This window comes from Falco punctatus, assembly GCF_963210335.1.
Source record: "Falco punctatus genome assembly, chromosome: 7".
NCBI lineage: Eukaryota > Metazoa > Chordata > Aves > Falconiformes > Falconidae > Falco > Falco punctatus.
This window is the reverse complement of record NC_137587.1, coordinates 37,725,715-37,737,716: the sequence shown is the minus strand read 5'-3', so window position 1 is coordinate 37,737,716 and position 12,002 is coordinate 37,725,715. Positions and strand designations below refer to the sequence as shown.

The 12,002-nt window shown below is 39.4% G+C and overlaps 1 protein-coding gene across 5 annotated transcripts in view; it reads left to right on the top strand.

Moving 5' to 3' along the window:
• Window positions 1-12,002, top strand: part of PPP1R13B (protein phosphatase 1 regulatory subunit 13B) — a 68,680-nt gene continuing 56,678 nt past the window's right edge. The window contains exon 1 of one of the 5 annotated variants that reach the window (XM_080394848.1): window positions 1-251. In XM_080394848.1, the coding sequence (XP_080250974.1) occupies window positions 243-251 (9 nt within the window). In that variant the 5' untranslated portion in view covers window positions 1-242. Of the gene's footprint in view, window positions 252-567; window positions 777-12,002 lie in introns of those variants that run through there. The other 4 variants (XM_080394850.1, XM_080394849.1, XM_080394846.1 and 1 more) reach the window with 4 other exon arrangements.

The following is a 12,002-nucleotide window of genomic DNA, read 5'->3' as shown; positions in this document are numbered from 1 at the left end:
GGCCGGCAGGCAGGCCGCCGCCGCCGCGCTGAGAAGGAGGAGGGGGGTTGGGAGCCCAGCCGCCGCCGACTTCGCCTCTTCCTTCCGCCCACTGTGGGGAGCGAGGCGCACGGGAGGCACCTGTCACAGCCGCCAGGGCGAGCGCGGCGTCCTCCGCGGTCAGAGGCGGCGGCGGTGGCAGGAGAGGCCCGGCACGGCACGGCGGCAGCCTCGGTGGGGCTGGCAGGGGGACGGCTGCGGAGATGATGCCGGTGAGTGGGAAGGGGCTGAGTTCGCGCCGTCGCCTTCCCGGCCCGGCGCCGCTCTGCCGGGCGGTGGGACGCCTTGCCTTTTCCTGCGGGGCCGGCGGCGGCGGATGGACTAGCGCGGCGCCGCCGTCATCCCTGCCCGTGCCCCGGCCAGCCGGGGCAGAGGGCGACGGTGCTGCGGAGGCGCCGTCAGGCTCCCCGCTGGGGGTGGGGCCGCGGGCCCCCGCCGGCTCCGTCTTGTGGGGAGACGCGACCTGCTCCCGCCCCTCCCCTCCGCGAGGGGCTGCCTCCCCCCCCCCGCCGGCCGAGCCGCTCTCGACGTTGCACCGGCCGTGACAGGTCGAGGGCCGCGTCCCCCGGGCTCCGCTCTCGCCCTCTGCCTGACAGGGCTCCTTCCCCGCCCCCCGGCGCCGTCTTGCGCCCGCGGCAGTTTCGGCGGGGGGCAGCGGGAGGCGCAGGTTTCGGCGGCGGGGTATCGGCCGGCGGGCGGACCGGCTGCTGGCTGCCCGGGCCCGGTGCGACGCGTGGGTGGGTTCCCTGTGTTTGCGTGAGTGGGTGTGCGGCGGGGGGGATGTTTGTTTGTTTTGGGTTTTCCCTTCCAAACGCCGATTCTCGGCCGCCCGGGCGTGCGGAGGGTTCACCGGTCCCGGGGCAGGCGGCTCCGGCCCTTCGGCCGCTCGTCAGGCGAGTGCAGGCGGCGGCTTCATTTCAGCCTCGCCACCTCCGAGGGAGAGGCGGGCTCCCTCCTCGGTTTGTGCCAGCTCTTTTGTGAAACCGTCGCATATTTATCGAGGATAAAGCCTTTCATTTTCCCGCAAACAACCTTGATTGTCTTCTGTGACAGAATCTCCCTCGGTTTCCTGCCTCTCTTCTTCCCGCCCCCTTTCGCGGCGGGCTGGTGCGGCGGTCGGGAGTTCTCGATGACTGTTCGTTTTATGACAGGATCCTCAGAGACCGAGTAACGAGCAATTACGTTCTTCTTGTTGATTTCTTTCAAACGCTGTTTGATCTCAGTGTGGGTTTGTGAGATAGTCCCTTGTATGGACTGTCTCCCATGTTTTCTCCAGTTCCAGTAGAAATGAGGTTTTTATTTACAGTTCCTCTGCAGTGTTTGCAACCGAAGCACTGCAGCAGAGTGCTGCTCGGTGAGAATATCAAAGACGTCTTTTACAAAATTTTACTGCTTTAACTTTGTTTCGTGACTGAGAGGAGGAAATAAATAGCTCAAACTACCTGTACTCTTCAGTCTGAAATTGTACATCTAGTGTTTAAAAACCAGCTGTTACGACAAGCTTTTTAACCTGATGTACTCTTCCAGCTGCTGGGTACCAGTATACTCTGTTGATACTTTATGAGAATTTCAGTTTGCTAGGCACCCTAGAAACCAGCAACAAAGTTCACTGAGTTTCAGACTTGTTACATAAACATACCGATGTCAGCTTGTACAAACAAAAAGGTGACTGTCAGATTTTCCAGCTTCCATCGCAACTTGGGTTATGCTTTACATTCATAAAATTCTTACTGAAAGCATAACATGCCAATCACAGGCTGAGCCAGAGGAAATGTATTTGCTTCCCATTACTAACACATGTGTAGGTTTCAGGCTAATGGGATAACTTTCGTAGAGCAGTGATGGGCTTCCTATAAGAAGGGGTTTTTTTACCTATTTGGGTGTTTCTGCGAGTGTCTTCTGTTACCGTTGTGGTTGTTTAAATGTAGCAGTTGTTTCTGCTTATTGGAAGGTGGTGTAAGATTCAGGCTTTTTATTATGTTTTTGAAACACACTTCAAAGCATTTTTAATACTGACAGCTGAATTTTAATGAAAACAAATTACCTTGCTGCAGTGGTAGTAATGTTGCAGATTACAGCTTACTTAGTATAGATCCTAAAATAATAAATATTTTACTTTTCCAAAGAGCTTTTAGATGCTGTTATGGACAGTCTATCATAAGGTAGTTGAGAATATGTATATTTAAATGGACGCTGTGACAGTGCCTTTAGTCTTCTGGTTTCTCATCCCAGCTATTTTATTTTTGGACTGTAAGGACGAATAAAACAACTCCATTTATTGGAATAACAAACATATAATATCAAAGTAATGTGAACATATGGCTGTAGAACTTGACCAAATGTTTTGGGTTTTTTCCTTGAGATTTTGTGTTCTTAAAAGGGAAAAGCTAGGGATCTAATTTGTTAGTGATGGAATTCCTTGAATTAATCATCATAGAAGCTTTTTTCTTCCCTGATTCTGTTTTGGTTTTGTTTGGTGGTTTTTTAATTAACAGAAGTGTATAATAGCAAGAGGAGTGACTTTAATACTGGTAGACTTGAACTGTTGTAACAAGTGGGTATCCCTCCAGTTTTGTGTCCACAAATTAAAATGAGAAGTTATCAAACTTTCTAGTTTCTTAAGACTTGCATTTATCAGATTTGAAGTAATTGATTGAGGCCATTTTTTGATTGGTAATTTTTTTACATGCTGTACAACCGTTTTTGAGAATGAAGACATATCTGAAGTGTAGAAAATAGAATTACTGTTTTCCTCTTTTCTTGTGTTTTGTTAGTAGTGATTCCCACCCCCTCACCTTCCCAGGAAACAGGATTACTTCTAAGAGGTTTTTATCAATTATGATTTCTTTTGTAACCAGGATACCTCCCTCTTTGTTCTTCAGCATCCTTTCCATATAAGTTCATAGTTCTTATTCTACTTTGCTTTTGAAGAATATAAAAATAACTATATTCGTGGTCCTGGACACAGTTGGGCTTCAAGAAGTAATAGTGATGAGGACTGCACTTTTTGCACTTGTTGTTTTTTGCTTTGTTGACAAGGCACATCTATCATAAACCCTTTCACTGCCTTCAGGACATAAGGGCTATGTGTATGAGGAGCTTATGATGCAACACTGAATATCACCTCTACTAAGGAACCTGCTAAAAGAGTCGCTATAAGTATGCCTTGAATATAGTGATGCTTTTTTTACTGAGAAAAGAATTAATATTTGTTGCATTCTTAGAATAAAATGTGCAAACCCAGAACTCTGTGACAGTCTTCCAAACAGGAAATGTTTTGCATTAAAACAGCCATGGTTGTATTTTGTTTGTTTGCAGAAATATTATGGATATAGGTCCTCTTTCAGCCACATAATCTGTACCTTGTTTGTAGGAGCCTAATTATCTTTTTTTTGGGGGGGACGACGACTTTGGATTTTATCTTTGTAAGAGTGTTGGAAATTTTTCCTTTAAAATGCAATTGATGTTTTTTCTTCTTGGATGGTAGTTCCAAAATTGTTTCTGCTGACAAGTATTAGCCATATTTCTTGGACACTAGGGTACAGACAAGAAAAAGTCACGTATGAGGAACACTGTTTTCCTAATTAAGAAGAGATGCAGTAGAAGAAGGAACTGCTACAGTTGAGAAGCATATAATGCTTCCTATTTCTTACCAAAATTTTGGGTATCCTTCTTTTACAGCATGTGCATGGTAACATATCGTGTCAAAGGCAGAGAACTACGTAGAGTCTGTACACCATCAGTAAAGTGGTAAGAGAGGTGATGGTGGATGCTGTGTAAGAGATTCAGTCCATCACAATTCCTTAGGTGGAATAGCTAGTATTGCATATTCCCCTAACACCTATTGCTGCAGAGCTTTTCTGGTTTTCCCTTTAACTTAATTGGGAGAAATTAATATCAGTGAGATTGCAGCCAGCATTCACGTTTTTGAACTCATCTACGAGGAACCTTGTGGGACTTTGTGTGAGGCTTAGAGTCAAAGACCTTTTGGGCCTGTCTGTTTTTGTGTAGGGTCATGTGGTTGTGTTTGTTGTTTTAATAGAAGTGAGAGTGAAAAGTTTGGAGACTGTTTAGTAATTTTTTTTTAGTTAATTTTGTGTGACTGCAGGTCTTCAAAGAGGATCATGACATGCATATTTTATGTTAGACTAGACAATATACAAATGGATCTCAAGTATTACAGTGTGCATTAATATCTTAATTGCTATATACGTTCCTGACCTATGAGGACAGATTACATGACTGATAAAACACAAACCAAAGATGGGTATTTGTGGTAGTTATTTTTGAATTAAGCTATCTTCCAGGTGAATTAAGAATAAGGGGTTTTGTTTTTTGGTGGTGGTTGGTTGGTTGGTGGTTTTTTTCCCAAATGGGAACACATTTGTGATGTATTCAGTCTAAAACCTTTCCCCAAAAGTCCAAAGTGGGCATTGCTTACTCCGAACTTAAAGCAAAAATACTTTCAAATGTGCGCACTGTTCTCTTCCCTTAGCAGGGTCACTACTAACACAATTCTGTGTTGTAAAAGTCTAAAGGAAGATATGTCACTTCAATATGTTTAAATAATATTAGGAATTTTCAGTGATGTTGAGATAAATTATATTGCAATTAATTCAGTGGTAAAGTTACCAGCAATACTGATACCATCCTTGTTTGCTGAGTAAATATGAACTGACTGTAGAGAATAATTTGCAAGTTTATCAGCCATTATTAATGGAGTTATTTATTGCAACAAAGCTTAAAGGCTATTTCATGGGTTTTTGGATCATGTCACTGTTTTTTTAGGATGACCAAATATAGCGTGGTCAGTGTTAAAAATAAAGTTCATCAGCTTCACCATGTCAGTGAAAAGTACTATTCATAGGCTACTCTGATAATAGAGTATTTATATATCTTTAATAGATATGTGTGTATTCTAATGAAACATATGAGAAAATTTTGAGAGAAAGGATACTATATATAAATTTCTTTTAATATATTAACATAAATGAGATTTTTACCTGTTGTAGAGTTTAGAGAAAATAGGTATTTATTTAACAACAAAATTCCATTCCACCAGATTGAGTTATGTTAATCTAACAAATCCAGGTTTGATGTGAAATATATTATTTAAAAACATTGTAATTTATTCTTTTATTTATATTAAGATTGCATTCAGCTGTGAAACTACCCCCACTATGCTAAGAGTTGTTCATACATGGGATAAAGATAGTGCCTTTTTTTAAGAATTTACCATTATTAAAGTCACAGCTCACAGTTGTTACCTTTTCAAATGTACAGGGGGTTTTAGGTCTAATTTTTTCTCCTTATAAGCCAGTGCCATCTTCAAAAATAAAAAATAATTGTTGAGAATGGAGGTTTGAAGAAGCAAACAAGTTACTACCTAACTGGGGGGGTGTAGGATGGTGGTGGTGGTGTGTCTTGCTTGCTTTCCATCATGAGTCACTGGTGGAATTTACAAGTCTTATGAGTTTGTCTAAATTAAAAGCTTAGTATTACCGTACATTAATTACTAGCACAGGATAGCTCAGAATACTTCAACTCTAACTGAATATGCTGGCCTGAGATATAGGAGATTCAGTCTTGGGCTCGTGTCAGACCCCAGCAAAATGAGATTATTTTTGAGATTTTTTTTTTCCTCTTAAATTGGAAAACTATGTTGTTAGGTAATTTCAGATATCATCTAAATCGTTCTTCACTTACAGCTTTTCCATTGCTCTTGAATCCTGTGTCTTGCAGATTCTTAAATGATAAGATTTTAAAGTAAATAAATATTATGAAGTATTAGTTTTAACATCTCAGGTTGGTGCATTTTTCTGGTAGTTTTGAAATCTGACATTAAAATCAGTTAAACTTGGAAGCATGTAATAATCTCTAATGTATTAGGCAGTTTATCTGTGGAATGTACTCAGTGTTTTGAGGTTCTGGAAGCAGTTTTTTTATGACAGAATAATAGAATTATGTGTTGCAATAAGAGACACCATCTTTTGGAATCAGATTTCTGTGTCAAAAGCGACAAAGCATAAATTCTATATTAACTCAAAGGACAAGCAAGAATATGAAATGCTTAGTGGAGGAAAAGAATTGTTTTGAACATCAATTTTCAGTTACTTCACCTAGATTTGAGGTCAGTCTATGCGTTTTCTTAAATCTTGGTTAGAAGCAAGTACATATAATCTTGCTTGTGTCACAGAGTGCAGGTTTATCATTGTGGTGCAGTAGGATGTTGGAGCAACTGAATTCCTTTCAGGGCTGAGGTTTCACAATAGGGATGAGCTGGGTTAACCATTTCCTGTGGCCAGTGGAAGAGGCTGTTTCCTCTTCCTTGCTGCTCATTCCCACCATTTGCTTTGAATGGACTGCACTGCTTGCCTCAGTAGACTGAACCAGGTCACTAAAAATGTGAAAAATAGTTGTATCCAAAGAATGCTGAAGAGATATCTGTACATGGTATGCCTTTGTTTTGCCTTTTTTTTTCTTTTTTCCTTTCTTTTTTGTTGTTGTTTTCCTGCCAGGTTAGTGCATTAAATCAGCTTACATTGTCATGTCCGTGTTCATGCAGGAGGGAGCAGACCACTTGGCTGAGATTGGTAACAGAGAAGGTGATAGGGAAGTGGAATCCCTCCCTTTCAGTATTTTTGTTTCTTCAGTTTAGTTTATTGTGGAGCTGTGCCCCAGGCAACAATATTTTGAATTTTGTTCTATGGCTACTTAGCAGGTGAGTAGAACAGTGAAATGAAACTAAGATCTCTGCAGTGCAGTAACAGTGTTACTCCAGAGATAAGTTATGGTTTCACCAGACTTCACATCTTTATTGCGTATCCAGTAACACTTTACATTTTCCATGAAACAGGAGAAGGTAAGGAATATTGTTTTTTTAGTAAAATATGTGGTCTTTTGGGAAATCTTGAGAAACAAATATAAAGTTGGGACCAAAAAAAAAGGAAAAACAGTAAAACTTAGATAGCAGTTGCTAGTCTGCCATCTTTTTTCCCCCCACTTTGCAGTATTACATTCCTTCTGATTTCTGCCCATTATTTGCTTATCCTCTAAGATTCATAGTGTGATTTAGAATAGTTCTTCAGTAGTGGAAGTAAAATTAGGATTTTTTTTTTGGTGGTGGTTTCAAATTCATTGCTTTGCATAGAAGCAGAGTTCTAATTATGTGTGAGGAGACTAGCTATAATACCATTTTATTTAAGGAATTCCAAATTAATCAGGAAGCAATCTAATCTAAACTTGCATATGTTGCAGACACTGTATTTAACCTGTGTATCCTTATGTCTACTTTAAGTTGACGAAAGGATTTCAGCTTGCACATGACTAAAGTACTGTTTATAAATTGAGAACAGGGGAAACTGAGGCTTCAGTTTTGATGTCACTGCAGGGGCTGCCGTAGTCCTGCCTCCCTGCTGCCCCCTCTTTTTTATCGGCTCTGGTATTTATCTGATTCTGTGCTGAGCTGTTCCAGCATGCAAACTCAGCAGGAAGTTGTTTGGTTTTTTTTTTTTAACCCCAGGATACTTTTCTGCCAGCTGAGCACACTGAAACCAACTCATTGCAGGGTCAGATAAGCACTGGAACCAGCACAAGAAAAGGCAGAAATGTGTAGATTGGTAAAATTGATTACATCCTTCCTACAGTTTAGGTTGTTTGGATTTTTCAACCTGAAACAGCTCCATGGTGGTGAATAAATATGGTGAGATATATCTAGATGATTTTGCGATGTAATCCATGTCCCAAGTGGCAAAGAAGAGTAACTTGCCTGCTCTCTGAAATCAAAACAAAAAAACAGTGCCCAAGGTCTCCGACAGGCTCATCTAGGACAATTTCTCCAATCCCAAATCCTGGGTGTTGACATCATGCAAAAAAACACAGTGCATGGATTAACATCTGAATTAATTCTGTGTTCTGCTCTCCTGGGAGCCGATTTTTGACACTTCAAGACCAGCAAAACTCACTCTCCTAAAACCCAGAATGTATCTGTCCAGATCTGCTAAGGTGAATAGCTGAGAATTGTCAAGAGTTTATAGTATTAGATTTAAAAAGCAGTGGACAGGGCTGCATTATTAATACGTGGAGAGAAGTATTGCCTGCATTGCTTTCTGATGTTTAAAGGTAAATAAATAGGGCAATTTGAGACTAGCAAAGTTTGTCATAGCCCTTAAGTACAGGCTTACCTGCAGATACGTATTTTTTTTAATGTCTCAAAGAAGCTAAGTCTTAGTTTAGAATAACAGGTGCAGTTTAAGTTGAGGAGACATATTTTGAATGCATGTCTCAATGAGAAAATCCTTTTCTAATCCTGTTTCCTAATGCAATTTGTTTAATTTATGATTCAAGACAGTGCTGCACCTGTTGGCATTCTTACTCCTCTTCTGAAGGTGGTATTTTCAACATAGTTCAACCTCTTTTTTTCTACTTCCTCCTCCCCCTATCCTTACTACTTTAGAAAAAAACAGGATTCAGAAAGCATATCTGACTATCTTGTAAAATCTTAACCAGTGTGTTGGTCAAAACCTGATCTCAACCTATCCCATCTAGACAAAGAAAGGGGTTTTCAAATTATTTAAATTCAAAACATTGTCATAGTATGTCTTTAATAAATGTTATTAATATCTCAATCAATTCCTTTGAAAAGATACAGAATAAGGAGAGGCTATTCGTACATGGTTATGGTATAATTGATGTCTGTAAACTGTCTGATAGATTGTTAGTGTTTCATAGAAGAATGTGATAGCTGGAGCATATACCATGTAATGATGTGGGCAGCATAGGAAACTAATATCTAGTAAGTTTAAACAGTTCAGCTAGTCATTACTTGCCTGAAACTGTAAGTTACCCACTGACAGCTTAGCCAACTTATTTGGGCATCTGAGAAAGTACTAGCATCTGTGAACGGACAGCCATTTCTTACAAATCCTGTAAGATAAAATTTATAGTACATGGGTATGTTTGAAACTTAGCTTAGTCAAATACATACTTTGTCAAACAGGGTTCCTTAGTGTTACAAGTTGCTATTCGGATACATCAACAGAGAAGTTTTTAGGTCTTCCTGCTGTGTATTTAAAACCAGCAAATTCTTGAAATTGAAGTTTTGGATGATTCTGCAGGCTAACAAATTGGTTAATTATTATTCAGGCTCCAAACAGTTGGACTGTATGTACACTTTGGGAGATTACTGAATTCTTGAAACAGTGTCTTATAAACCATGAAACTCATCTCTGTATGCAGCTTAATCTCTGCATTCAGCTCTGAGTATCTTGGCATGCCTGGTGCTTAATTTCTTTACATACTGCTTTATTGTCCCAAGTTACCTAAATTTCAGAAAATTTTAGCTGCAAGTCTGAATCATGTACTTATGATAGTGGAAAAAAGATGTGTAACAGTTGACCTCTTCTACACTTCTAAATCATGTCAGGATCAATGCCATTATTTTAAAACCGTATCACGTGGATTGGTGTCTATTCTAGCCGATGTCACTTGGAAATCTTTTCCATCTGTTTTCTGAAGAGCTGCTTGGTGTACTACTAGCGTAGTGTATTTATTATTTTATTGTCATTTATCACCACTTCAGCAAGAGCATGTTGGATATGGGAATATGCTATAAAAATCCGAGCTTTACTTTGAAACAAATCAGTTTCAAGTCTGTTGCTTGCAATGCCCCACCAAATTACTGACAGCAGCACTTTAATTTTACTTTTTTTTTTTTTAGATGGTGGAGAGCAGTAGTAGTTGTTTTTGTAGCACTGATAGGAGGTGAAGTGGCGAAGGTGGTTTAAATCAATTTACACTCTGAATTATAAACTGCTGTGTTTACCTCTGTGTGATTTTGGAGTCCAACTCAAATACTTAGATTGGAATAATTTGATTGCTGTATCAACTACTGTGCTTTCGCTCATTTTTAGCTAAACATAAAGAACTTTTTCATTTGATTCACTTTCATGTTTACCAACCTTTAGACTACTTTGTTATCCTTTTTATAGTGGATTTTTTGTATTTACAGTACAAAATTATAGTGTGAAAATCACTTTAAGGGACATAAAAGATAGACTAAATAGAGGATTTGCTATACAGCATTTCTAATACAGTATTTTTGTGTTTCTGGGTATTTTGTAACATTCAGCCTAACAAATCTTTGTGATTTGAGTCTTCAATGCATTACTGGATTACCCCCATTTACTGCTGTTCCCTTCCCCCGGCCATCTGAAGCTACGAACTACTACTGCTCAGCTCACTCTGAGTTCTACAGAACTGAGAAGCCTTGGCACAAAATTACAAGTAAGCTTAGTGTGCAGTATGCATGTACTTGCCTGTATCTTTTCAGAAGCAGAAAAAAGCTTTTGGTCAGCTTTTTCTTATCTCACAAATGATACAGAAATTTTCAAGCAGTGAGGTCTCAACAACCTCTTTCCTTCCAGTGCTCAGAGGTGAGAGTGTTCTGATTGTGTCTGGATTTCTTTATAAACCTTCTGTCTTCCTTTCTTCCACCTGAAGTGGGGACCAAAGTCAATCAGTGATTCTCCTTGTGAAAATTTTCTTGTGGAAAATTCTCTTTTTCTTGTGAGAAGTATCTTCAAATATGTGAAAGAACACAAAAATGTGAGTGTTGTCATGTAGCTATGCATGTTTTTATATATTTGTGTCTGTAGTCAGTCTGATATGCTGGGGACTTAGGGATGCTACTGTGTTTCTAACATCATTTGGAGAGCAGTTGGTAAAATCCCTTTCACACACACCCGCCCCGTACCCCCACCCCCAGAAAAAAGCATGCTAAGCACAATTTCTGTTTTGGAGAGATAGATATATATATTTGAATGTGTATATATTTGACATGTTTAAATAGAATTCTTTTTCACTTTTTTTCTTTACACTTTGATTGGAAAAAGGAAACACACTCACCACCAATTGTACTCTGCTTAGGCTGTTGAGCATACAGTTGTTACAGTGTAATTGAACATCACTTCTTTACCCCAGTGAAACAACTTTATGAAATACATAAACTTAGTTGTCAGTTTACCTAAGTGGAAGTGATAAGTAAACCTGCCTCATTAAGTATTATTAATTTACAAGGACCTTTGAAAAATTTGATGGAATTGTATTGGATTGTTTGGGTTTTGGTGTGTGGTTGTTTGTTTTTTTTTACTTTTCCCTATATGATCTGTGGATGATTGATCCTACTGGAGAAACTGAAAGAGAATGTATGGAAAGCAAATGAGCTGTTTTAGAAAAATCTTTATCTTATATGCAAATTATAAGAAGTTAGTTTTAATCTGGAAGTAATCTTAAGGTGTCTGTTTAAATTAATTTTCCACAAATGTGGAAAAGCTTAGCTTAGAGGGCCTCTGTGCCATCGTGCACCTTTGTAGTTAGGCATGTTCAAAATAAATGATTACATTTGCATACCAAGCATTTACAGTATAGCTTATGTATCAGGAGGAAAGAAGTGGAAATAGTGAAAGGGTAAAACAGGGTGGCAGAGTAGAACAGAATTTATTAGAACAAATAAGCCTTAGTTTAAAGTTAGTGATACCCAGCATGCAGTGTCATATTTTATTCCTTCCGAATTCTTTTCTCTATACTTGTCCGTTACTTCTCTGTGTATTCTTAGTTGCTCACGTCCACCAATTTTAATCTATAGCTTTATGTTAAGTAATTTTTCATTGTGTGTAGATATTTCATGTGAAGTTGTGTACATTTTATGGAATTATACTTTCAGTTTTACTTTCTATTTTTTCCTACATCATTCCATGTGGTTTTCAGAGATCATGAGAGTCTTCATGTTAAAATGCTTTAATAGGATCATAGACTGCGTTTACTTTCCCACTGAGTGCTTTACATCGTCTGCGGATATATAGGTTTGCTAAATATGAGCTTTATCACACAGGGCAAGTCCTCTTGGATCTTACATGGTTTTCACATTTAATACAGGATCGTAACTTATGTCTATGAAATACTGC